The sequence below is a fragment of the Stegostoma tigrinum genome, chromosome 10, assembly GCF_030684315.1.
Source record: "Stegostoma tigrinum isolate sSteTig4 chromosome 10, sSteTig4.hap1, whole genome shotgun sequence".
Classification (NCBI taxonomy): domain Eukaryota; kingdom Metazoa; phylum Chordata; class Chondrichthyes; order Orectolobiformes; family Stegostomatidae; genus Stegostoma; species Stegostoma tigrinum.
In genome coordinates, this window is record NC_081363.1 from 85,886,944 (window position 1) to 85,912,959 (window position 26,016).

At 50.1% G+C, this 26,016-nt stretch overlaps 1 protein-coding gene across 3 annotated transcripts in view; it reads right to left on the minus strand.

The window, feature by feature from the left end:
• Positions 1–10,649: 10,649 nt before the first annotated feature.
• Positions 10,650–26,016, minus strand: part of plekhd1 (pleckstrin homology domain containing, family D (with coiled-coil domains) member 1) — a 94,653-nt gene continuing 79,286 nt past the window's right edge. The window contains exon 13 of one of the 3 annotated variants that reach the window (XM_059649352.1): positions 10,650–19,941. In XM_059649352.1, the coding sequence (XP_059505335.1) occupies positions 19,823–19,941 (119 nt within the window). In that variant the 3' untranslated portion in view covers positions 10,650–19,822. The other 2 variants (XM_059649351.1, XM_059649353.1) reach the window with 2 other exon arrangements.

Consider the following 26,016-nt stretch of genomic DNA (forward strand, 5'->3'; position numbering starts at 1 on the left):
CAGGACTGAGGGAACGTGTCACTGTCAGCCGGTCAGGACTGAGGGAATGTGTCGCTGTCAGCCAGTCAGGACTGAGGGAGCTCATTGCTGTCAGCATTTCAGGACCAAGGGAGCGCGTCGCTGTCAGCGTGTCCGGACTGAGGGAGCGTGTCGCTGTCAGGGGATCAGGACTGAGGGAGCACGTCCCCGTCTCTGCATCAGGACTGAGGGAGCGCATCGCTGTCAGCAGGTCAGGACTGAGAGAGCGTGTTGCTGTCAGCGGCTCAGGACTGAACCAGCACCTCGCTGTCAGCGGGTCAGGAGTGAGCCAGCACCTCGCTTTCAGCGGGTCAGGAGTGAGCGAGCACCTCACTGTCAGTGCTTCAGGACTGTGCGAAGGCATCGCTGTCAGTGGGTCAGGACTGAGCGGGCGCGTCGCAGTCAGCGGGTCAGGACTAAGGGAGCGTGTCACTGTCAGCAATGAGGGCAAGCATCGCTGTCAGTTGTTAAGAAATGAGGGAGCACGTCGCTGACAGCGGGTTTGCAACGACGAAGCACATTGCTATCAGCGGGTCAGCAATGACGTAGAGCGTCGAGGTCAGCAATGAGGGCAAGCATCGCTGTCAGCGAGTCAGGACTGAGGAGCGCATCGCAGTCAGCAAGTCAGGACGGAGGGAGCGAGTTGCTGTCAGGGGATCAGGACTGAGGGAGCACGTCCATGTCTGTGGGTCAGGACTGAGGGAGTGCCTCGCTGTCAGCGGGTCAGCAATGAGGGAGCGTGCCACTGTCAGCGGTTCAGGACTGAGGGAGCGCATCACTGTCAACGGGTCAGCATTGTGTGAGAACGTCACTGTCAGGGGGATCAGGACTGAGGGAGCGTGTCTCTGTCAGCGGGTCAGCAATGTGTGAGAGTGTCGCTGTCAGTGGGTCAGGAATGAGCGAGCACATCGCTGTCAGCGAGTCGGGACTGAGGGAGAGCATCGGTGTCAGCAATGACGGCAAGCATTGCTGTCTGCGGGTCAGCAATGAGGGAGCATGTCGCTGTCAGCGGGTCAGCAATGAGGTAGCGCGTCGCTGTCAGCAAGTCAGGACTGAGCGTGCACTTTGCCGTCAGCGGGGTTAGGACTGAGGGATCACGTTACTGCCAGTGGGTCGGACTGAGGGACCGCATCGCTGTCAGCGTGTCAGGAATGAGGCAGCAAGTCACTATCAGTGGGTCAGCAATGAGGGAGCGCTTCGCTGACAGTGGTTTAGTTATGAGGAAGGGCTTAGCCGACAGCAGGTCAGCAATGAAGGAGCACGTGGCTGTCAGCGTGTCAGGACAGAGGGAGCGCGTCGCTGTCAGCGGTTCAGGACTGAGCAGTGCTTCGCAGTCAGCAAGTCAGGACTGAGGGAACGCGTCGCTGTCAGGGGATTAGGACTGAGGGAGCACGTCCGTGTCTGTGGGTCAGGACTGAGGGAGCGCGTCGCTGTCAGGGGATTAGGACTGAGGGAATGCGTCACTGTCAGCCAGTCAGGACTGAGGGAACGCGCCGCTGTCAGCTGGCCAGGACTGAGGGAGCGCGTCACTATCAGCCGGTCAGGACTGAGGGTACGCATTGCTGTCAGCCAGTCAGGACTGAGGGAACGCGTCGCTGTCAGCGGGTCAGGACTGAGAGTGCATTGCTGTCACCCATCAGGACTGAGGGCGTGCGTTGCTGTCAGCGGGTCAGACTGCGGGACCGTGTCACTGTCAGCGGGTCAGACTGAGGGACCGTGTCGCTGCCAGCGGGTCAGACTGAGGTGCTGCGTTGCTATCAGGGGATCAGGACTGAGGGAGCATGTCGCTGTCAGCAGGTCAGCACTGTGTCAGAGTGTCGCTGTCAGCGGGTCAGGACTAAGCGAGCATGTCGCGGTTAGCGAGTCATGACTGACGGAGAGTATCGCTGTCAGCAATGAGGGGAAGCGTCGCTGTCAGCGTGTCAGGACTGAGGGAGCGCATTGCTGTCAGCATTTCAGGAGTGAGGGCCTGTGTCGCTGTCAGCAGTTCAGGACTGAGGGGGCACGTCGCTGTCAGCGGTTCTGGACTGAGGGGATGCGTCGCAGTTAGCAAGTCATGAATGAGGGAGTGCCTCGCTGTCAGCAGGTCAGGACTGACGGAGCGAGTCGCTTTCAGTGGGTCAGGACTGAGGGAGCACGTCCCTGTCTCTGCGTCAGGACTGAGGGAGCGCATCGCTGTCAGCAGGTCAGGACTGAGAGAGCGCGTCACTGTCAGCAGGTCAGGGCTGAACCAGCACCTCACTGTCAGCAGGTCAGGAGTGAGCCAGTGCCTCGCATTCAGCGGGTCAGGAGTGAGCCACCGCCTCGCTTTCGGCAGGTCAGGAGTGAGCGAGTGCCTCACTTTCAGTGCTTCACGACTGCGTGAAGGCATCGCTGTCAGCGGGTCAGGACTGAGCGAGTGCAACGCTATCAGCAGGTCAGGAATGAGCAAGCGCGTCGCTGTCAGTGGGTCAGGACTGAGGGAGCGTGTCACTGTCAGCGGTTCAGGACTGAGGGAGCACATAGCCGTCAGCGGGTCTGGACTTGGGGAGCGCATCGCTGTCAGCAGGACAGAAATGAGTGAGAACGTCACAGTCAGCATGTTCAGACTGATGGTGCACATCGCTGTCAGCAGATAAGGAACGAGGGAGCATGTCCCTGTCAGTGGGTCAGGACTGAGGGAGCGTGTCACCGTCAGCAGTTAAGGACTGAAGGAGCACGTAGCTGTCAGCGGGTCTGGACTGGGGGAGCGCGCTGCTGTCAACGGGTCACCAACGAGAGCGGGCGTCACTTTCCATGCGTCAGCAATCAGTGAGCACGTCACTGTCAGCAAAACAGAAAATGAGTGAGAACGTCGCAGTCAGCATGTTCAGACTGATGGTGCGCATCGCTGTCAGCGGATAAGGAACGAGGGAGCGTGTCCCTGTCAGCGGGTGAGGACTGAGGGAGCGCGTCGCTGTCAGCAGGTCAGCAATGTGTGAGAGCGTCGCTCTCTGAGTCTTCAATGTGTGAGAGCGTCGTTGTCAGTTGGTCAGGACTGAGGGAGTGTGTTGCTGTCGGCAATGAGGGCAAGCATCGCTGTCAGTGGTTAAGAAATGAAGGAGCACGTCACTGACAGCGGGTTAGTAACGACGGAGCACATCGCTGTCAGTGGGTCAGAAATGACATAGAGCGTCGAGGTCAGCAATGAGAGCAAGCATCGCTGTCAGCGGGTCAGCAATGAGGGAGCACATCACTGACAGTGGTTTAGCAATGATGGAGGGCTTCGCTGACAGCGGGTCAGCACTGAAGGAGCACGTGGCTGTCAGCGGGTCAGCAATGATGGTGAGCGACACTGTCAGCGGCTCAGGAATGAGGGAGCGTGTCACTGTCAGCGGGTTAGGACGGAGGGAGTATGCTGCTGTCAGGGGGATCAGGACTGAGGGAGCGCGTCTCTGTCAGCAGGTCAGCAATGTGTGACAGCGTCACTGTCAGTGGGGTCAGGACTGATGGAGAGCGTCGCTGTGAGCCGGTCAGGACTGAGGGAGCAAGTCGCTATCAGTGGATCAGGACTGGGAGCGCGTCACTCACTGCGGGACAGAACTGAGGGAGCACGTTGCTGTCAGCGGGTCAGCAATGTGTGAGAGCGTCGCTGTCAGTGGGTCAGGACTGAGCAAGCACATCGCTGTCAGCGAGTCAGGACTGAGGGAGAGCATCGGTGTCAGCAATGAGGGCAAGCGTCGCTGACAGTGGGTCAGCAATGAGGGAGCACGTCGCTGTCAGAAAGTCAGGACTGAGCGAGCGCTTCGCCGTCAGCGGGGTTAGGACTGAGGGATCGCGTTGCTGCCAGCGGGTCAGTCTGAGGGACGGCATCACTGTCAGCGGGTCAGGAATGAGGCAGCAAGTCGCTATCAGTGGGTCAGCAATGAGGGAGTGCTTCGCTGACAGCGGTTTAGTAATGAGGAAGGGCTTCACCAACAGCAGGTCAGCAATGAAGGAGCCCGTGGCTGTCAGCGTGTCAGGACAGAGGGAGCACGCTGCTGTCTGTGGTTCAGGACTGAGGGAGTGCGTCGCTGTCAGCGGTTCAGGACTGAGGAACGCATCGCAGTCAGCAAGTCAGGACTGAGGGAGCATGTCGCTTACAGCATCTCAGCAATGAGGGAGCATGTTGCTGTCAGTGGGTTAGCTATGACAGCGTGCATCGCTGTCAGCAAGCCAGTAATGAGGAAGCGCTTCGCTGACAGCGGTTTAGTAATGAGGAAGAGCTTCGCCGACAGCAGGTCAGCAATGAAGGAGCACGTGGCTGTCAGCGTGTCAGGACAGAGGGAGCGCGCCACTGTCAGTGGTTCAGGACTGAGGGAGCACGTCGCTGTCAGCGGTTCAGGACTGAGGGAGCACATCCGTGTCTGTGGGTCAGGACTGAGGGAGCGCCTCGCTGACAGCGGGTCAGGACTGAGAGAGTGCATTGCTGACAGCAGGCCAGCAACAAGGGGGCGCGTCGCTGCCTGCAGGTCAGCAATGACAAGTTGCGTTGCTGTCAGTGGGGCAGGAATAAGGGAGCGCGTGGCTGTCAGCAGTTAAGCAATGAGGCAGTGCGTCGCTATCAATGGGTCAGAAATGTGTGAGAGCGTGACTGTCTGGGGGATCAGGACTGAGGGTGCATGTCACTGTCACGGGTCAGCAATGAGGGAGCATGTCGCTGACAGTGGGTGAGCAATGACAGAGCGTGTCGCTGACAGTGAGTCAGCAATGAGGGACCGCGTTGCTGTCAGCGGGACAGCAATCAGTGAGAACATCGCCGTCAGCATGTTTGGACTGATGTCGCATGTCGCTGTCAGTGGGTCAGGACTGAGGAGCACAGCACTGTCAGCAGGTCAGGACCGAAGGAGCGCATTGCTGTCAGCAATGAGGGAGTGCGTCGCTGTCAGTGGGTCAGGATGGAGGGAACGCATTGCTGTCAGCAAGTCAGGACTGAGTGAGCGCTTCGTTGTCAGTGGGATGAGGACTGAGGGATGGCGTCACTGCCAGCAGGTCAGACTGAGGGACCGCATCACTGTCAGCGGGTCAGGACTGAGGCAGCAAGTCGCTATCAGGGGATCAGGACTGAGGGAGCGCGTCCCTGTTTGCTGGTCAGGACTGAGGGAGCGTGTCGCTGTCAGTGGGTCAGCAATGTGTGAGAGTGTCGCTGTCAGCGGGTCAGGACTGAGCGAGCACGTCGCCGCCAGCAAGTCAGAACTGAGGCTAGGATCGGTGTCAGCAATGAGGGAGCACTTCACTGACAGCAGGTCAGCAATGACGGAGTGCATCGCTGACAGTGGGTCAGCAATGAGGGAGCATGCTTCTGTCAGCCGGTCAGGACTGAGGAAGTGCGTCGCTGTCAGAGGGTCAGCAATGAGGGAGCGCATCACTGACAGCGGGTTAGCAACTACAGAGCGCGTCGCTGACAGCGGGTCAGCAGTGAGGGACTGCGTTGCTGTCAGTGGGAGAGCAATCAGTGAGAACGTCACTATCAGCATGTTCGGAATGATGTCGCACGTCGCTGTCAATGGGTCAGGACTGAGGAGCGCGTCACTGTCAGCAATGAGGGAGTGCGTCACTGTCAGCGGATCAGTCATGTGTAACTGTGTCGCTGTCAGCGGGTCAGGGCTGAGCGCATACGTCGCTGTCAGCAGGTCAGGACTGAGGGAGAGCGTCGCTGTCAGCAATGAGGGCAAGCTTCGCTGTCAGTGGGTCACCAATGAGGGAGAGTGTCGCTATCAGCGGGTCAGCAAAGTGTGAGAGTGTCACTGTCCGTGGGGTCGTTTCTGAGGGAGCGTGTCGCTGTCAGCGGGTCAGGACTGAGGGACCGCGTCACTGTCAGCAATGTGTGAGAGCGTCACTGTCAGCGGGTCAGGACTGAGCGAGCACGTCGCTGTCAGCAGGTCAGGACTGAGGGAGCACTTCGCTGACAGCATCTCAGCAATGAGGGAGCATATTGCTGTCAGCGGGTTAGCAATGACGGCGAGCGTCGCTCTCAGCGAGTCAGAAATGAGGAAGCGCGTCGCTGTCAGCAGTTCAGCAATGACGAAGCGCGTCACTGTCAGCGGTTCATCAATGAGGGCGCACGTTGCTGTCAGCAAGTCAGGACTGAGTGAGCACGTCGCCATCAGCGAGTCAGGACTGAGGGAGAGCATCACTGTCAGCAAAGAGGGAAAGCGTCACTGACAGTGGGTTAGCAATGAGAGGGCACGCGCCGCTGTCTGTGGGTCAGAACTGAGGGAGCGCTTCACTGTCAGCGGGTCAACAATGAGTGAGCAAGTCACTGTCAGTGGGACAGCAATGAGAGATCGCACTGCTGTCAGCGGGTAAGGACTGAGGGAGAGCGTTGCTGTCAGTGGGTCACCAATGAGGGAGAGTGTCGCTACCAGCGGATCAGCAATGTATAAGATCGTCGCTGTCAGGGGCATCAGGACTGAGGGGGCGCGCTATTTTCAGCGGGTCAGGACTGATGTCGCATGTCGCTGTCAGCAGGTCTGGACTGAGGGAGCACGTTGTTTTCAGCGGGTCAGGACTGATGTCGCATGTCACTGTCAGTGGGTCAACTGAGGGATCACGTCGCTGTCAGTAGGTCAGGACTGATGGAGCGCCACACTGTCAGCGGATCAGCAATCAGTGAGAACATCGCTGTCAACATGTTCGGACTGATGTCACACGTCGCTGTCAGCGGGTCAGGACTGAGGGAGCGCGTTGCTGTCAGAGGGTCAGGACTGAGGGAGCGCGTCGCTGTCAGCAGGTCAGCAATGAGTGAGCACGTCACTGTCAGTGGGATAGGAATGAGGAATCGCTTTGTCAGCAAGTCAGTACGGGGGGAGCACGTCGCTGTCAGCGGGTCAGGGCAGAGGGAGCGCGTTGCTGTCAGCGGGTCAGGACTGAGGGAGCGCGTTGCTGTCAGCGGGTCAGGACTGAGGGAACGCGTCGCCTTCAGCGGGTCAGAAGTGAACGAGCATGTCGCTGTCAGCGAGTCATGCCTGAGGGAGAGCGTCGATGTCAGCAATGAGGGCAAGCGTCGCTGTCAGCGGGTCAGCAATGAGGGGGTGCGTTGCTGACAGCAGGTTAGCAATGAGGGAGCGCTTCGCTGACAACGGGTCAGCAATGAGGCAGCGCGTCATTGTCAGCTGGTCAGGACTGAGGGAGTGGGTCGCTGTCAGCAAGTCAGGACTGAGGGTGCACATCGCTGTCTGTGGGGCAGGACTGACGAAGCGCATTGCTGTTAGCGGGTCAACAATGTGTGAGCACGGCACTGTCAGTGGGACAGTAATGAGGAATTGCTTTGTTGTCAGCAATTCAGGACCGGGGAGCGTGTCGCTATCAGCGGGTCAGGAGTGAGGTTTGCATCGCTTGCAATGGGTGAGTACTGTGGTGTCCCCTCACTGTCAGTGTTTCTGGAATGATGTAGCGCGTCGCTGTCAGCGGGTCAGGAATGAGGAAGCACGTCACTGTCAGTGGGTCAGCAATGAATGAGAGGGTCGCTGTCAGCCAGTCAGCAATGAGGGAGCATGTCACTGTCAGTGCGACAGCAATGAGTGAGAACGTCACTGCCAGCGTGTTCGGACTGATGTAGCACGTCGCTGTCAGCGGTTCAGGACTGAGGGAGTGCGTCAGCATCAGCGGGTCACCAATGAGGGTGAGCGCCGCTGTCAGCAAGACAGCAATGACAGATCGCATCGCTGTCAGCGGGTCTGGACAGAGGGAGCACGTCGCTGTCAGCAGGTCAAGATGGAGAGAGCGCGTCGCTGTCAGTGGGTCAGGACGGAGGGAGCGCGTCGCTGTCAGCGGGTCACCGTGCGGATACTATTTAAATGGGCAATAACACACTACAGCAACACAGAACTACGCCAAGAGGAAGAAGAATACCTCTTCCAGGTTTTCAAGGATAATGGACGTGCAAAAAAATTTGGGTCAGAAGATACCTACACGAACAGCAGCAGGTAGATTCTACACACTCCGACACACATCACACTACCCTATATCAGAACTAACCACAAGACTCCTATGACCACTGGGCATCAGAGTGGCACACAAACCACTAAACATATGACAACTGCTCACCTGAACTAAAGACCCACTCCCCAATGTCATCTGTAAGATCGCCTGCAGAGACTGTGAGAAATACTACATAGGACAAATAGGAAGGAAACTAACAAGGGTACACTAACACCAACTGGCTACAAAAAGACACGACCAATACTCACTCATCTCAATCCACATGGACAAGGAGAACCACCATTTTGACTGGGACCAGCTAAGCAGAGACAGGCAAGGGAATTCCTAGAAGCACTCCCTCAGTGCTGTCACTCCATCAGTGCAGCCCTCCCTCAGTGCTGTCACTCCATCAGTGCAGAACTCCCTTAGTGATGACAAAACTCTGTGCAGTACTCCATCAGCACTAACCCCACCCAGTGCCCCACTTCCTCAATCCTGACCCTCGGACGGTCTCACAGCACTAACCCTCCAACAGTATAGTACTCCCCCTCACAGCTGACACCCCTCAGTGAAGCCCTCCCTCAGTGCTGAGCCCACCCCTTATTGCTGACCACCTCTGAGGTCTGACCCACCCCTACCCCAAGTGCAGTGCTCCACTTCCTCAATTCTGACCCTTGGACAGTCTCACAGCACTAACCCTCCAACAATGCAGTACTCCCTCACGGCTGACACTAACCCTCAGTGCTGACCACCTCTCAGGTCTGACCCCCCCAACCAAGTGCAGAGTGCCCCCTCAGTGCTGATGCCCCTCAGTGCTGACGCCCCTCAGTGCAGCACTCCCTGACTGTCTAACATCGCATCACTCCCTTTCTACAAACCCTCAGACTGATCACTCCCTCAGTGATGACACTGACAATGCAGCACTCCCTCAGTACTTATGCCGCAAGACTTCAGAACCCACACATCGTTGACCCTCTGACAGTGTGGCAGTTGCTAAAGATTGAGCCTCAATGCTGGAGCATTCTCCTAATATTGACCACCTGACAGTGAAGCTCTCCCTCAATATTAACTCTCTGAGAGGGTGGCTTTCTCTCAGTGCTTCAATAATGTAGCATGACTTAGCACTTACCCATCACCACCTTACGCAACAGCCCCATCAACATTAACTTTCTGAAACTGTAGCACTCCCTTAATATTAACCCTCTGACAGTGCAGAATTCCTTCATTATTGACCCTCCTACAGCATAGCACACCCTCAAATTGACCCTCCAACAGTGCTGTACTCTCTTAGTACTTACTCTCCGACAATGTAGCACTTCCTCAATACTGACTCTCCAAAAGTACAGCACCCTCTCAGTGCAACCCCTGACAGTAACAACTCTCTGACAGTGCAGCAGACCCTTAACTTTGACCTTCTGACATGAATCACCACCTTAATATTGGTCTTCTGACAATGCAGCAGTCCCTTATTATCAACCCACTGACAGTGACTCCACACAGCGCTGCACACCTTTAATACTGATTCTCTGACAGTGCAACTCTTCCCCAATAGTGACCCTTTGACAGTGTAGCACATCCTGAATATTGACCCTCTGACATTGTAGCACACCCTGAATTTTGAGCCTCTGACAGTGCAGCACATCCTTAATATCAGTCCTTTGACAGTGCAACATTTCCTTAATATTGACTATCTAACAGTTAGCACCTCTTTATCAACCCTCCAACAGTGCAGCAGTCCCATTATATTGACCCACTGACCATGCAGCACTCCGTCAGTACTGACTCTCCAACAATGCAGCACTTCCTCAACAAATGACCCTTGGAGATTGTTGTACACCTTATTATTGATGGTCTAACAGTGCCATACTTCCTTAATATTGGCTCTCCCTCAGTGCAGCACTCCCTCATTGCTGACCCTCCACAGTGCAGCACTATCCTAGGTCTGACTCTCCAACAGTGCAGTACGCCCTTCGTGCTGACCCTGAGACAGTGCAGCATTCTGTCAGGCCCAAACGTAGAATGTCAGGTTAAATTTTGTACTCAAGGATTTGCGTGGGACTAGAACGCAATTCTTTTTCAGGTGTCAGACCCAAGAGTGATCAAGTGTTAAATGCAAGCAGTTCCTGATCTGAGTGGTGTTTGGTCATTGCAGCTTTGCTCAATTTCCAGTCCTGAGGTAAAAACCGAAAGGACTGCGGGTGCTGTAAATCAGGAACAAAAACAGAAGTTGCTGGGAAAGCTTTGCAAGTCTGGCAGTATCTGTGAAGAAAAAAACAGTGTTAACGTTTTGGGTCCGGTGACCCTTCCTCGGAACTGACGGTAGCTAGGGAAATGTTGGTTTAGGTACACCGATGCTTTCCTAGCTACCATCAGTTCTGAGGAAGGGTCACCAAGACCCTAAACATCAACTGATTCTTATTTTTCATCTTCACAGATGCTGCCAGAGCTGCTGAGCTTTCCCAGCAATTTCAGTTTTTGTTCCAATCCCTGAGATTTGGGAAGCCTTTAGCTGCAGCACTGTAACTAGTGTCTCAACCATGTTTTGACCATGGGCAGGAGTGCGAGTGCAAAATCATGCTCATCTCCCCATTGTCAGCACGTATCGCCCACCTCTGGTCTGAGCCTGCTGCCAGAACCACTTACCAACCAGAGATCACCAAATCAGAGCCAAAAATAAAGAAAAACAATGGTGCTTTTGAAAATGCAGCACATTTATTTTTTAACGCTTAATCTCTAAGAACAATTTTGTTATAATCCAGCATTCTCTTGTTTACAATTTTTTTCTACATACAATTCAGAGAAAAAGAACGTATCATAATTACATTGTTAAACAAACAGGAAGCAAATTTCAATTGCATCATGTGCAAAATATCACTCATTTTCAATCTAACATTCCTCAGTTGGTGATGAGAACACCCCTACCGATGAAGCAGAGAAGATAAGTTCTGCTGTTCACTTTCCTGCTGCATTTACCCCCAAGTCAATTACTGAAAGACACAAATTGAATGTCCTCCCTTGCCAAACAGTCGGGAAATTTTCATATGTCTTGTCAAATCCCACCTCCTCACATTACACAAGGCATCAAGGGCCACTATGCCTCACGATTGCAGGGCGTGACCCTTCCCTGTTGTATTAATGCACGGCAAATGGAATGGAAAGGCAAATGAGAAAGCATAAATGGGACGCAACAAAACCAAATTCAAGAAAGCATCAGAGACAATCAGAATTCAAGCAGGATGGCATAATATATTCAGTCTTGTTGGTTTGGACAGCCTTGGTGATGCTGACAAAGTAAATGGTTTAATCACAAACCTACTGAGAATTTCTTGATGACCAGGCCATTCACAGGCATCCTATAGACACAAATGCGATATAATCTTGGGGATGAAACCGTATCCCAAACTAACTGATACATCGGCTTCTCTCTTGCTCTTTGAGGAGCGTTTGAATTCATTTTCACGGTGAACTGACTCCTTAACAATTTCAAAGCAGTGCAATTGGGATATTTTTTAAAAGACTCAGAAGATTCATGCTGGACAGCACAAGCCACTTTTAATTAGTATTAAAATAATTTCCTGTCTTGACATAACCAATAATATCTCCGCTCCATCATTAGTTGCCTTAATGCCAGAGAAAGAACTGTCATGATGGATTAGAACGCATACAGACTGTATCTATGTAAATTTAGTGCCGGATTTTCAATGATGCACAGAACATATTCTTCCATTTAAAGTACAAACAGAACTTGCACATTTGTTATTACAAGTTATTTTCACCACTGTGGGCATGTGCCTTACTCAGGGGAACTGAACTGACCTGCTTCTGGCTACATATTGTGACACAATTTCAGGAAAATGCCAGAGCTGATAAGCAAATTGGTGTAAGTGATCAACTATGAATTTTTGTGGTTATTTTCTGTGCTATAATCACACTTCACTCGCTGCATCCTGCTGGTGAAATTGCCCAACTTCATTTGGGAGATTCTGCTGTAGTTTTAATGGGTTTGTTGGCTGTAACTCATCAAAACGCATTGTCAAAGTGGCTGTCAAAAATACCCCAATTCCTATAGATTGGTTGATACAACAATTATCTTTTTATGATGAGAATGGGGCATTACCATTCCTCCCTGATTGCCCTTGAACTGAACAGCTTGCTTAGCCATTTCAGAGGTCAGTTAAGCGACAACCATGTTTTGGGTCTGCAGTCACATGGAGGCCAGACTGGGTAAGGAAATTTCCTTTAGTAAACCATATGGGATTATATGAGAATCAATAATAAATTTTCCATAACTAAGATTAGATTTCAATTCTAGATTTTATTTGTTCAATGTGGGTTCCTCCAATATGAGCCTGGGCCTTGGGATGACTTAATCCAGTGATATTACCGTCACACCACCACTTCCCACAATGCAAATAGACTTGTCAATACCACCAAAGAAACAAGAGGATGGCTTCTCAACTCTTCTGCTACCATTGAGCCATCTAACTAAAGTTGGATATCAGAGTGAATACCTGTGTGCGCGCATACCTGAGTTTGTGTGAGATGAGTGCATTACTCGTATGAATTTTGTATGTCTGTCTGTGTCAAGTGTTTGTGTATGTATATCTCTGTGAGGTATGTATGTGTATCCACACAGCCGCCTGTTTGTGGTTTTGCTTCACAAGATATTTCATAAATTGATCCCAAATCTTTGAATGTTTCCCTTTGAGAGTGGGGACAGCTAATGGTGTTAAATGACCAATCTATTGAAGATCAAATCAGTTTAACTGCTGAAGACCCAGATCACAGACTAATGCCTAACCTGTCATCTCCCTGGAGGATTCCCTCAGTTTTGAAACTTACTTCTTTACGTAGCAGACACTCTCGTTTTCAATCACAATGCAATTCTCCAGCTGTCTGTCCGACAGCATACAGGGCACATGTACAACAGTGCCACCAATGACTTAGAGATGGTTGATGGTATGGTTATGTCACCTGTTTTCCAAAATCCCGGAATTATCTGAAACTACCTTAACTGAAAAGTTTGGAATCAAAACAAAAGAGCAAACAATTCTACCACATGGCTTCCTTCTCGCGAAATAGTTGGGAAATGTGTTACAAATGGAGAGAACTAGGTGCTAATTATTCAAGCATGAAAACAAACAACAAAGGGAGGTGGGTGCCACTGCTAATTGGGGAGGAGGTTGTGGAGTTGGAAAGAGGAACTAATCTTGAGAGTGCTCAGCTGCTTGGTTGAGAAGCACCAAAGATATTTCCACATTATTGGTGGTATTCTATAAGCCTACAAAGCATAGAAAGAAAGTCAGACCTACAGGGTGATTTTGAGGGGATTTCAATTACTCAAGTACAGACTGGGACAGTGTTTGGTGGAAAGGGTAAGGAACAGGAGGGATTTCTGTTTTGCCTTCTGGAGAAATTACTTCACCGAAATGTTTGCAGTGTTGCTAGGAAGGGGGCATTATTGGATCTGGTGCTGGAAATGAGGCGGACCAAGTCCCAGATTTGTGCCCCAGAGGAAAGAGATACTAGACATTGCATTGCCAGTTTTGCCAGGGTTAGGACAGGACACTAGGGGGTTCTATGCAAATGTGGAGGCAGCCAGCCAGCTAGCTATTTAGACATGCTGGGGACGAGTGACCTCTTTCCGAACTGTCAGGACTCTATTTTATTTAAATAGAGTGTTGGCTGCACTGCAGCAGGATGTCAGCATTCTTCTTTCATGGAACTGGAATGTGCACATTTGTTAAGAGCAGGTCATTACTGGATGCATTTTTGTTGCTCCTTTGGAGAGGTAGGCTGATGCTTTGGATGTAGTCCTGTGAACATTTGGGAAAGCAGGTGTCTGAGAAGTTCAGATACCCGTTGGAGATGTTAAAATATCTACGAACATGCATGAAAGAAGGAAAGATGTTATTAAACTGGAAAGGCTGAAAAAAGGATTTACGAGGATGTTACTGAGACTGGAGGGTTTCAGTAATAAGGAGAGGCTGAATAGGCAGGGACTTATTTCCCTGGAGCATAGCAGTGACTTTATAGATGTTTATAAAATGATGAGGAGCGTGTATAGGGTGAATAGCCAAGATCTTTTGCCCATGTCAGGCAGTCTGAAACTAGACAGCATAGGTTTGAGGTGAAAGAATAAAGATTAAAAGGGAACTGAGGGGCAACTTTTAAACAGACAGTGGTGCGTGTATGGGATGAACTGCCAGAGGAAGCAGTAGAGGTAACAGTAGTAGTAGTACAATGACAACATTTAAAATATATTTGGACAGGTACACGAATAGGAAAGGTCTAGAAGGATATGGACCAGATGCAGGCAAATGGTACCTGGTCAATATGGAGGAGTTGGGCAGAAGGGCCTGTGTCCATGCTATTTGACCCTATAGAAAGGACATAAAGCCATGGGTCCGTTCAAACCATCAGTCACACTGTCATAGGTAGCCAACATGCTCTCTGTAGGCTGAATAATCTCCTCTATGGCAGAATCTGGCGCTGAGCTTGGAGGCAGGAAGGAAATTTGATGAAGTGAAGTATCTGGGCCCCAGTGTCTACAGGCTTTTGCCTGAATGAAGGAGAGTATTGGCCCATGACTGACCACCCATCCACTAATTTCAGCCTTGTAATTGGCCAATTAAGTCAACAGGTGAACTTGCAACAAGAAGGGTGCTAAGCCTCCAGAAGGGGCAAAAAGGGCCTGATCCAGGGACTTGATATTGAGAATGGGTGTCCCCCTCTCCCCACCTGATCTCTCCCTCCCCCAACCCCACTGCATGATATACTTGTGGCCTCTGCGACTGTGGGACTCCAGGATCTCTTTTGGTGAGGGCTGTTCTCCCACAGCCACCATGGCCTCCAATTGGCTCTCACCAAGTGGGATGTCACCCCGTAGGGTCTTGATACCATTCAGATGCACACTTGTAGCCTCGCTACTGCCTGATAGTAGTCCTAGTTGGACCTGTCTTCTAGGGAATATATGGGGGACAGTGGCTCATGTTGGCTTTCCCTCACAAGATTCTGCACTCTGACTCAACAATATCCATCTTTCACACTTATTGAATGAGGTGGTTAATCTGTATTCAATCAAATGTCTGTAACCCACTGTATTGGCTGTTTTGCTGAACTGATAACACACCTAGCTCAGAGTTTAGCACCTCTCTGGAGACAGGCTAGAGATAGAAATGGTATTCGTCCACATGCTCACGAACCAGATTAATTAAGATAACTAGCTGGCCACTAATGCCTCTTTTATGCTCACTGTATATGTTCTCAGGCTCTCAATGACCCTCAGTCACAGGGAAGATCATCAAGTTCATCCTGCTAGGGCCTACCAGAGGCTTCCCTGGGGAGAGTAATTTGGGGCCCTCTCGTTTCCTGTGGTAGCCCTAACCCATGCAGAGGCAGCTGCCCCAACCAAACCATCTCACCACCCACCTAGTACCAATGGCTTCCCCCAGTTTCACTACTAGAAGAACCCAGATTACTGCCTGATCATTCCTGCATTTCCATTCCCCCACCCAAACCAGTACCCTCTGTCTCTAGCCAATTGTGACAATGTCTCTTTTGCATGGTCTCTCCAGGGTGGTGGTGGGGTTTGTAGGGGTGGAGGGGATGGGGATCATGGAATTGGTCATGGAGGCAGTGATGGTGGAAATAGGGGGAGATGGTATTGGTGGAGATGGGAGGTGACGATGATGATAGGCGGGGGAAAGGTAGTGATGGTAGTGGTGAGGAGTGAGTCAGTGATGTTGGGGGTGAGATGGTGATGGTGGGGCAGGGGATGGTGGTCTGGGACATGCTCTTGTCATTCTTGCAGCTTCAACATAGGCATACCTACTGGGGGAAATGCCCTTTGCTCATTTCTCTCCCCACCTTACCCCTACATACTGTCCGCTGGCTCCTTGATTTGTCAACAAGACTGCCACCCAATTCCTGCAGCGTGCAGAGTGCTTTTCTCACTGGGCTGCCAGCCCCATTTCCACTCTCTCATCCCATCAGCGAAGTGCCTAGTTCTGGCTGGGAGGGAAAGTTCATTCCCTGCCACACAGGCTGATGCCCCTCAGTGGTCCACCATCTACAGCATTGTTCTGTTGACCTGAGTTATTTCCAATGGGCAGCATCCTCACTTAGAAATTGCCTGAATGGCCTTCTCTCTGACCCTGTTCCTCCCCCACATAACCGGCATTGACTGCATGCCCTACTCTTGGAGAGCCTCAGGAGAGAGTAGTATGGGGGCAGAAATCTGGAATCGGATGGGCAAAATGGAGCACAATAAATATTGATTAGGGTAAGCTGATAACGGAAAAGGAAGAAAGAATCGCAGAATCCCTACAGTGTGGAAGCAAGACATTCTGCCCATCTAGTCCACACTGACCATCCAAATAGCATACCGCTGAGGCATACACCCCAACCGTATCCCTGTAACCCTGCACGACCGATCCACCTAACCTGAACATCTTTGGATGACAAGTGGAATTGACTTTTAAGATCATATATGATCTAACTGAACAGTGAAACATGCTAAAGGAGCTGAACTGCCTGCTGTTAGCTACTCTTATAGCATACCATCTTTATAAATGGAGTAAAAACAGAAAGCATTGGAGACATTTAGCAGATCTGGCAGCATCCATGGAGAGAGAAATTGGGTCAACATGTCAAGGTCAGTATGGCCCTTCTTTGACATGGAGGAGATGATAAAAATGTAATGGGTTTTATACCAAAGTCGTGGAGGAAGTGGTGGTGCGGGGCACGACAAGAAGAACAAGAGTGAGCCTGGAATAGGGCGGAGTGGTTAGAGGCAGGAGAATTTAATTAATGAATATGTCATGGATTTAAACGTGGATTGAGTGGCTGAAGAGACAAAAATGTGTGCTTGGAACAGGTGGGAATGACCAGATGATGAACAGCTCAGTCCGAGAAAATTATAAATAAGATTCACATTGGCACGTGGCAAGTCTTGGAGACAATAAGGACTGCAAATGCTGGAAGCCAGAGTCAATAAACGCGGAGCTGGAAAAGCAGTCAGTCAGACAGCATCTGAAGAGGAGGAAAGTCAACGGTCTGGACTGAAATCCATCACCAGGCATGGAGGTCAGAGTGCCTAGTCTAACGGTTGAACACATTGCCTACAGCAGTTGTATAAGTCTTCGTAACCCCTGCTCTCTGCAGAAGTTATAAATGCTGCCTTTCACTCTTTTAACTAATCTGATTGGCACGTAATCTATCAGCGATCCAATGATTCAAAGATTTCTGGTAGTGCCAGGTTTGCAGACAATGCTGTACCGCTCTAGGCAGACTTTGAGTTGCGGGTATGCGAGTTTGAGAGTGTGACTGGCAAATGATTGGACAGTTGGGCAGATGCAATATTGTGCACTTGGCAGGGTAAATGCTGAATATTCATAGGGCCTTCGGGGGTGTGGGGTGGGAAAGGGGGGAAAAGAAGTGCATACGGAAAGAGTGAAACCTGAGCATTTTATAGTGCTCAAAAAAATTACAAACAATTTCAAACTTCAACAGCAGCGTGTTATCGGGGGCAGCTTCATACAAGGAACAGCCTGTGGTTATCTTTGCACTAAACATGTGCCAGGATATTCAGTCCAGCTTCAGTCATGCCAGTGAGGTTCTAGAAAGCAAAATCCCACCAACTCAAAGGTATTTCAGCTGCTAGGAGTGAGAGATCAGTGACACTAACACTTCGAAAGAGTGTTGGTGATCTGACTGATGACAGAACAGTCTGCTTTTGAGTGAAATCGAGATTTGGGAGGACTACAGCATTACGGTTGAAGTCACTCGCAAACTCTGGGCTAGGTTAGGAATCAGCTGGTGGTTCATTTATCAGAGAATACTGCAACAGGCAGCAAAGCCATCCCTAAGCAGGAACAGAGATGAACTACTCCAGGAGTGGTCAGGGCCCAGATAGGAGGGAGGGAGGTAGACAAATTCTGGGCGGCTGGGTAGGATGGAAGTGGAGGGAGGAGATGGGGAGAAGCACAGCTCTCCTCAGCTGATTCGTGAATTGAACCCAGTCTGTTGGCATTACTCTGCATCTCAAATCATGGGACTACCTCCCTGGCAGAAAAACTGGGCAGGAACACTTTCTGTCCATTCTAGTATCTCTTTGGCTCCTTCCAATTCGCTCCTCCTTTTCAAACATCTACAGGCTCCCTCTGACCCTGACGATTTCTATGCATCAATGCTGCTCTAAGGTATTAGCACCCTGAACTTTTTTTTGTGTTTAACTTATTTTTCTAACTTGTTCAAAGATGTTATTACATACCTCTGGAGCAGGTAGGAGTCGAACCTCATGGTCAAGAGGTAAAGACACCACCACTCTCCACAAGACGGCCACTAGTGTACGCACAATTTTTCTCAATTTTTTTAACGTATTTTTCTAATCAACCTGTTCAGAGATGTTATTACGTACTGTTGCAGCATGTGGGACTTGAACCCAGGTCTCTCAGTCCAGGGTAGGGACCGTATCACTGCAGCACAAGAGGCCTAAATTTTTTTTCTCATCAATCTATTAAGAGATGTTATTACACACTTCTGAAACAGACGGGACTTAAACCTGATATAACAAGGTGTAGAGCTGGATGAACACAGCAGTCCCAGCAGCATCAGAGGAGTAGGAAGGGTGATGTTTTGGGCCTAGACCCTTCTTCAGAAAAATTTCGAGTCTGGACCCTTCTTCAGAAAGACTCAAACCTGGGTCTCTCAGGAGCAAGGACACTACTGAGCACCACAAGTGGGCCCTCTGGGTCTGCATTTTTTTTTCTTTTTGTTTGAACCCTGGTCTTTCTGTTCAGGGACAGGGACAATACTACTGCACCGTAAGATCTTTTACTCCTGACAGTTAAAATATTTTCATGTGCAATTTAAGTCCACGAAAGGCTCTCCTTCTCAACCTCTTCGCCCTGTCTGAGACACAGTGACCTTCAGGTTAAACCACCACCTTTCATTTCTCTCCAATGAGAGACTGAGACCACAGTCTGGTAAGACAATGGCGGTTCTCCCTCTACACAACACCAATAAGTTTAGGATAACCTTACCAGCATCCTTGCTGTTCAAGAAGACATTTTATCCAAATTCGTAAAAACAAAAAAAAAATATTAGCCCAATGTGCAATTTTAAGTGGAGCAATGGCCTTAGGTGCAGGCCACTCTCTGGCTCACTCCTGTGTGTGTATTTGTACTTATACACACTAACCAGCTCCTAACCAGTCCAGAAGTGTGCAAGCTAGATGGGTCAGCCATGGAAGATGCAGGGTTACAGGGATAGGTTGGCGGGGTGGATCTGGATTGAATGCTGTTCGGAGCGTTGATGCGGACTACATGGGCAGAATGGCCTGCTTCCACACTGTAGGAGTTCTATGATTCGCAAGCAACTTGCTTCCTTCCGATGCTTTCTATTCACAGTCAATTCAGGGAGTGTCAGCACCAAAACAGCGATAGCCGCACCAAGAGGGAGGCCCAGGTCAGCTAAAATGCAGAAACCTGCTTCCCCTTGCCCTCTATCTGGCACACTGAGAACAAAAAATACTGATCGATCGGCATTTTCCTAGATCACTTGCAGGGCATTGTTCAGTGAGGTAACTGAGAAGTGGGCTCCACTGTAACCTGGTGCCCAGCAAAGCACTGGGGCGAGACTTACAAAAACCCATCCATTAGCTAGCCAGTGGAATGGGGAGACTTTGATATAGAGATGTGGGGCAGGGTGGAAGAGCCGACGTCAAAAACAAACGCAGTCGGTCTAATCCGCTGCTTTTAATCTAAACTAGCGCGTTTAGCTTTTGCAAAGAGCTCGCGCATTGGGAACAGTCGCCGAAGGTTCAAGGAATGACATTATGGCAAAAGTGGGACTTGCTTTTGCTTACAGCCCACAAGCAGCATCAGGGATTTGATGAATCTTTGAGGGTCATATACTTATAGACGGTCTCGCGGAAACGCCGATCCCTGCTCAGCTTCCTGGCCGTCTCCTTCAGCTCCTCCATGTCCTCTTCCCCTTCACCTGGGGGGACGTTTAAAGAATGGGGATTGGTCACTGAAACAAAGGCGGACACGCAAGGTGAGTCATCTCAGCTCAGCAATCTCGGAACAGCTCAGTCCCCAGTAGGAGCTCAATGGCTTAATAACTACAACAACAACTTGTGTCCTGATAGCAGCCTATTAAGCGCAGCCACAGACCACTTGTTGGTCTTTGGGCACCATACACCAGCCTTCTCCCACCCTCTGTCAACTCCTGCTGATGGCAAATCCTCCTGTCCCTCAACTCTTCAGTCACTCGCCTGACAAGACTTTTCAAGATCGAAGACACACTCAAGGAGGTCAATCCTGCACCTTCCCCTTCCCAAAGAGAGGAGGCCCAGCCCAGTTGCTGGTTACAACATCTCCAAAGGTGCTACACAAGTGCATCTCAAAGGGGAGGTAGGAGCATTTCCATAGTCCAACCCTTGGAAATGAGGTTAGGGCATGGGGGGGAAGGGTAAAGCTCAGACCAATGAAGGCCAATGCATTTATTGAACAATTTATCCTTTCGAGACCCAGTGAAGTGTCACAGCATCAGGTCTAACATGGGAAGGGAACTTCCTGATCAAGGCCAACCTGCTATCCTTATCTAATCAAACTCCTTGTTGAAGAACCCTCGGAGGAAGCACTGAGGGTAACAAATCATTCTTCTGCTATTGGTCACTTTCCACAGCCAACCTGGTAGAACTCAGTCCCCACACTTGTCATTGTTCCCTGGCATGTTGTTTTCCAGAGACCAAACTCGAGTCAACTGGAATTTTGTGTTGCACAATTCGAGTCATGGAGTCTTACAGCTTGTACAACTTGTCCCTGTCAACCAGAGAACCCAATCTGACCTACTCTCATTTTCCAAAAATTGGTCCATATCCCTCTAAACCTCTCCTATTCATATGCCAATCCAGATGACTCTTAAATGTAATTGTCCCCTTCTCTATCACTTCCTCTAGCTTGTTCCACACATGCATCGCCCTGTGTGTGAAAAAGTTATCCCTCCGATCCTTTTTAAGTTTCTCCCCTCTCACCATAAACCTATGCCCTCTAGTTTTGGACTCCCTCACTGTAGGAAAAAGACCTCCATGAGGTCACCCATCAGCTTCCAATGCTCCAGAAAAAAAAGCTCCAACCTATTCAGCCTCTCCCTGTAGCTCAAACCCATCATTCCAGGCAACATCCTTCAAGTCTAACAACATGTTTCCTATAGTGGGGAGACCAGAACTGAATGCAGTATTCCAAGGTAGCCCCAGCAATGTCCCTTACAGCTGCAACATGACCTCCCAACTCCGATACTCACAATGTTCTGACTAATTTGGGCAAACGTGCCAAATGCTTTCTTCACCACCTTGTCTATAAAGGCATCTGGATGCATATGAGTGGGAAGAGTTTAGGGGGATATGGGCCAATTTGGATCAGATTGGAGTGTCGAATCGGCACAAATAAGTTGGGCCAAAGGGTCTGTTTCCGTGCCATTTGACTCTATGACCAGATTGTCAATGTTTTCTAAGCAAACTGCTCAGGGATGGTATAGCACATGCGTGGAGGTATGATATGGGATGAGTACTTACTGCCATCTGCTCCCTCCAGAGGTTTAAAAATTATTTTTGCGGTGGTTAGCAACACTGACAGCCCCTTGCAGCCTCTCTCCCCACCTCTGAGTACTGACTGGGGTGCCATAAAGACACACACTGGATGCCTTACCAAGGGAATTCTGCACTGTTTGCCAAGTCACTATTCAGGCATTGGCCAAAATTGGGGCAGACAATGGCCTCTTAAGTTTCTTTTTATGTAATCAATAACAGGATGAGGCCAACATGTATTGTATGTCCTTAATTTCCCAGAGGTCTGTTAAGAGTCAACCACATTGCTGTGAGTATGAAGTCAAATGCAGGCCAGACCAGGTAAAGATGTTTCCTTCCCTAAAGTGAACCAGATGAGTTTTTCCAACAACTAACAACGGATTCATGGTCACCATTAGACTCCTAATTCCAGATTTTTACTGAATTCAAATTTCACCATCTGCTATAACGAGATTTGAACCTGGATCCCCAGAACATTAGCTCTGATGAAGAGTCGTCTAGACTCGAAACATTAGCTTGCTTTCACCCATGGATGCAGCCTGATCCGCTGTGATCACTAGTGTGTTTTGTTTTCCCCCAGAACATTATCTGGGATGATACCTGGTTTAGCAGACCAGCAATAATACCACTAGGCCATTGCCTGTCCAAGGTCTCTGCAGAAAGGCAGGTCTGGCAGTTGGACCTGTCGTGTTGGGAAGTACAGCATGCAAGCCCTTTGCTGAAATGTTCGGATCCCCTCTGCTGGTGGGAATGCAGCCAAACCGGAGCAGTGGGAATGACTAACAGCAGCACCATCTCCCGGTGATTTCACAACAGCAGACAACAACAGCAAAGGTAATATTGCACTGCTAATTCGCTCAGGTAGGTCATGTCCATTACCGTAGGCAATGGAATACTCTCCTGCCCTTTTTATCTGTGTACAGTTCCTGGGTTGGATGTACCCTGGGCTAGGGGAACCTTCTTATCCACCATACCCAGAGAGTGGGTGCCTGCTAGTTTTACACCACCTGCTGTGGACCCCAGCTGCAGGACAGTAGGGGATACCAGCAAGTAGCTAATCACATCTCACCAGAGTGTTCCCAAACCAAAGTGTCACATGGAGCCATGTGAGGATATACTAGGGGCAGCAACCAAAGGCATGGCCTTGAAGGGGGACTAAGGATGACGGAGAAGCAGACAGACACATATGGGTTCGGGCAGATATTACACTGGTCAAGGGGCAAGCACAGCCAACAAAATGCAACATTTTGAATGTCATCAGGGATCATGTTAATACTGGAGACAAAGAGAGGGACAGAAACAGACAGGATCTTATCAATAGAGGAGACAGAGAGGCCAAGGGATCATTATCAATTGAGGAGATGTGCAGGTTAGGGGGATTGGCCATGCTAAATTGCCCATAGTGTCTAGGGTGGGAAATGCAGGGATGGGGTAGGGCTTGAATCTGGGTGGGATGCTCTTCAGAGGGTCGATGTGGACTCAAAGGGCCAAATGGACTGGTTCGACACTGTAGGGATTCTATGATGATAATGATGATGAGGAGGAGGAGAGACCAATAGGAATGTATTAATAGAGAAAGAGAGATATATAGAGAGAGAGAGAACAAGTGAGAGACAGAGACGAACAGGAATGTACTAACAGAGGGGAGAGAGAGCAAGTGAGAGACAGAGACCGTCAGGAATTTATTAATACAAGAAAGCGAGAGAGAGACAGACAGGAACATATTTACACAGGAGAGACAGAGAGCATGAGCAAGAGAGAGAGATGGGCAGATGGGTGCATTAGTGGAGCAAACAAAGAGAGATGCATCAGGAGTGCATTATTACAACCAGGATGGAAAAGAATATGCAAAGACATGCCCAAAATGAACGAAACTGGATCTATGGGCCAATTAGGTATATTCAGTAAATCAAAAGGTAAAAGTGATGAACAGAAATGTCAAGGAGCTGTCTGGGGGAACAACTGAATACCTCATTGAACAAGTGTTGGCCTTCCCTTGCACTAAACTCTAGCTCCTAGGAGTGAATGGCCAGTTCTAGATGAGAGTACATTGCACCGAAAGCACAGAAAACTGGCCTTTTGGCCCCACTGTTGTTGATGCTCTACAGGAACAGCCTTCCACTTTATTGGAAACACCAACAAACCCTTGTCCAGTGACTTTTGTTTCGCTGTCATTGCTAGTGTCCCTTTGACCAGCATGACAGCAGAACTGGTCCTCCTGGGACTGGGTCATCCATTCTAACCACTCTCTGCAGTCAAGTTGTTTCTTTCCAATGCCCCAATGAGTTACTTTGGGTTTTTCGATGTAGTGCAAGTATTTGCTCCACACCCTCAATAGTATCATAGCACAGAAGGCAGCTTGGCCCATCAAGCTCATGCTGTACTTGAAGAGGGCTCCGTAAATGTGTTGAAGAGATGGGGGGGGGGGCAATCTCCCATCATTGCGTCCTCTTTAAAACAACTCCCCGAGCTCAACAGAGACTATCCTGCACACCATGTTAGGTCCCTAGCAAATGGGCGGACCATTGCATCTTCTGCTTTTCTCGAACCTTCCTTTCAGTTTCCAGCGGTGTCCTCAGTGTGGGATCTGGACAAGGGGCTGGCCTGGTGGGGGTTTGTGGGAGTGCTCTGTCACAGAGAGACGGACTGAATGGCCTCCTCCCTTCCTGACGATATGGGGCCCAGCATGAGGAGAATCTCCTCTGGCAGTAAGGTGGGGATTCATTGGGCCACACACTGCACACCGCCCCCCCAAAAAAATATTAAAGACATGGAAACCAGGTGAATGGGCAGGCCTTTTGGCCCTTCAAGCCTGCACGGAGAAGTTCGTGTTGTCGTCATCATCATCTGCATTGTAATGGCGCTCGAATTTCCACGACCCCCAGCCCTGCCCCCACTCTGACGCTCAGCACCTCACGACTCCGCGGTGATCCGCAGGGACCGGAACCTTCCGCATGCTGAAGGAGAGAAATACGGCACCCACCAGTGAGGTCCTGTCAGATTCGGCACTCCTTCCCTCTCCAGCTTCCAACCTCCCTGTTTCTCCAGCATGACCCCCTCAACAGGCCTCAGCCTCTAGGCCTGACCTTATCCCCAGAGTTGGGGTGCAGAGCATACAACTGCTACCCCCTACACAACCCCCACCTTCACTCCCACCATGTCACTCCAACAGCAGGCTTCAGTGGCCATTCCAGCATCAGACGGTCAACATGAGCTGGGGCCAATGTGATTGTGTGTGTGTCAGTGAGAGTATGTGTGAGACAGTGTGAGTGTGCATGCGTGTCTGTGCGAGTATGAGCGCAGGCAGGGGAGGGTCAGTTCAAACTGGGGACTGGGTGTGAACTGTGGGCGGTGAGTGTGAACTGGTGAAGAATAAGTGCAAACGTAGAGGGAGTCAGTGAAAACCGGAGCAGTGAATGAAAACTGGGGAACATCTGCGGACTGCTGGGAACGAGTGTGAACTGAGGGGAGTAAGTGTGATCATGGGGTATGTGAGAGTGAATTGATCGGATCAGACTGAATTCTGGGTTTATGAATGTGAACTGGGCTGTGAGTATGGGCTGGGGGGTTTGAGTGAGCGCTGCGGGGAAGAGAGCATGAATTGGGGGCATGCATGTGAACTGGGGGGGATTGTAAGGCTGACTTAGTGTGAACTGGGGGGTAATGTGAGTATGAATTGAGACTAAGTGTGAACTGGGGGTGATCATGTATAAGTTGGGGCAGAGTAGTATGATTTGGTGGGAATGACCAAGTGTGAACTGGGGGGGACTCAGTGTGGAGTAGGGGTGAGTGTGTGTTAAGGGGGGCTGGGGTGAGTGTGAACTGAGGGGAGCGAGTTTGTCAAAGTGTTTTCATTGGACATTGTGTGTTGGCATTTCCCAAGCAAATTTGCCCAATCCCACCCAACTTCCATCTTCACAATGCTGTATCTGTTCAGGGTAACTCAATGCCTGCATCTTTGCATTTATACTCAGTGCCCAGAGATATCTCAGAGGTGCTGAGGTCGAGGGAGATTTCAAAACTGGAAACGCCAAGGATTATAAAAACAAGGAAGAGAGTATTTCAGCTATGGAATGAAACGAATCAGAAAGTCAATAGAAAATTAAAACTAAAAATCATAAAATGGAAACAGGATTCTGGACTAGGAGAAAGGGATATCATCTTTTACTCTTACATAGAAAGTGACAAGGGTATCTCTCATTGCCCCTTGAACTGAGTGGCTGACTGGACAGAAATCAGTTAAGAATCAGCCACCTTGCTGTGGGTCTGGAGTCACATGGAGGCCAAACTGGCTAAAGACAGCAAATTTACTGGTTTAAAGGACATTACTGAGCCAAATGGGTTTGTATGACGGTTTGATGATAGTTGATCACCAAAACCAGTTTTTCAGTGCAGATTTTAATTATTTGAATTTAGATTTCACCAGCTGTACTTAAGAGTGGGGGTGCCAGGGAGGGATTTTAACCCACATCCCAGGGCAGACT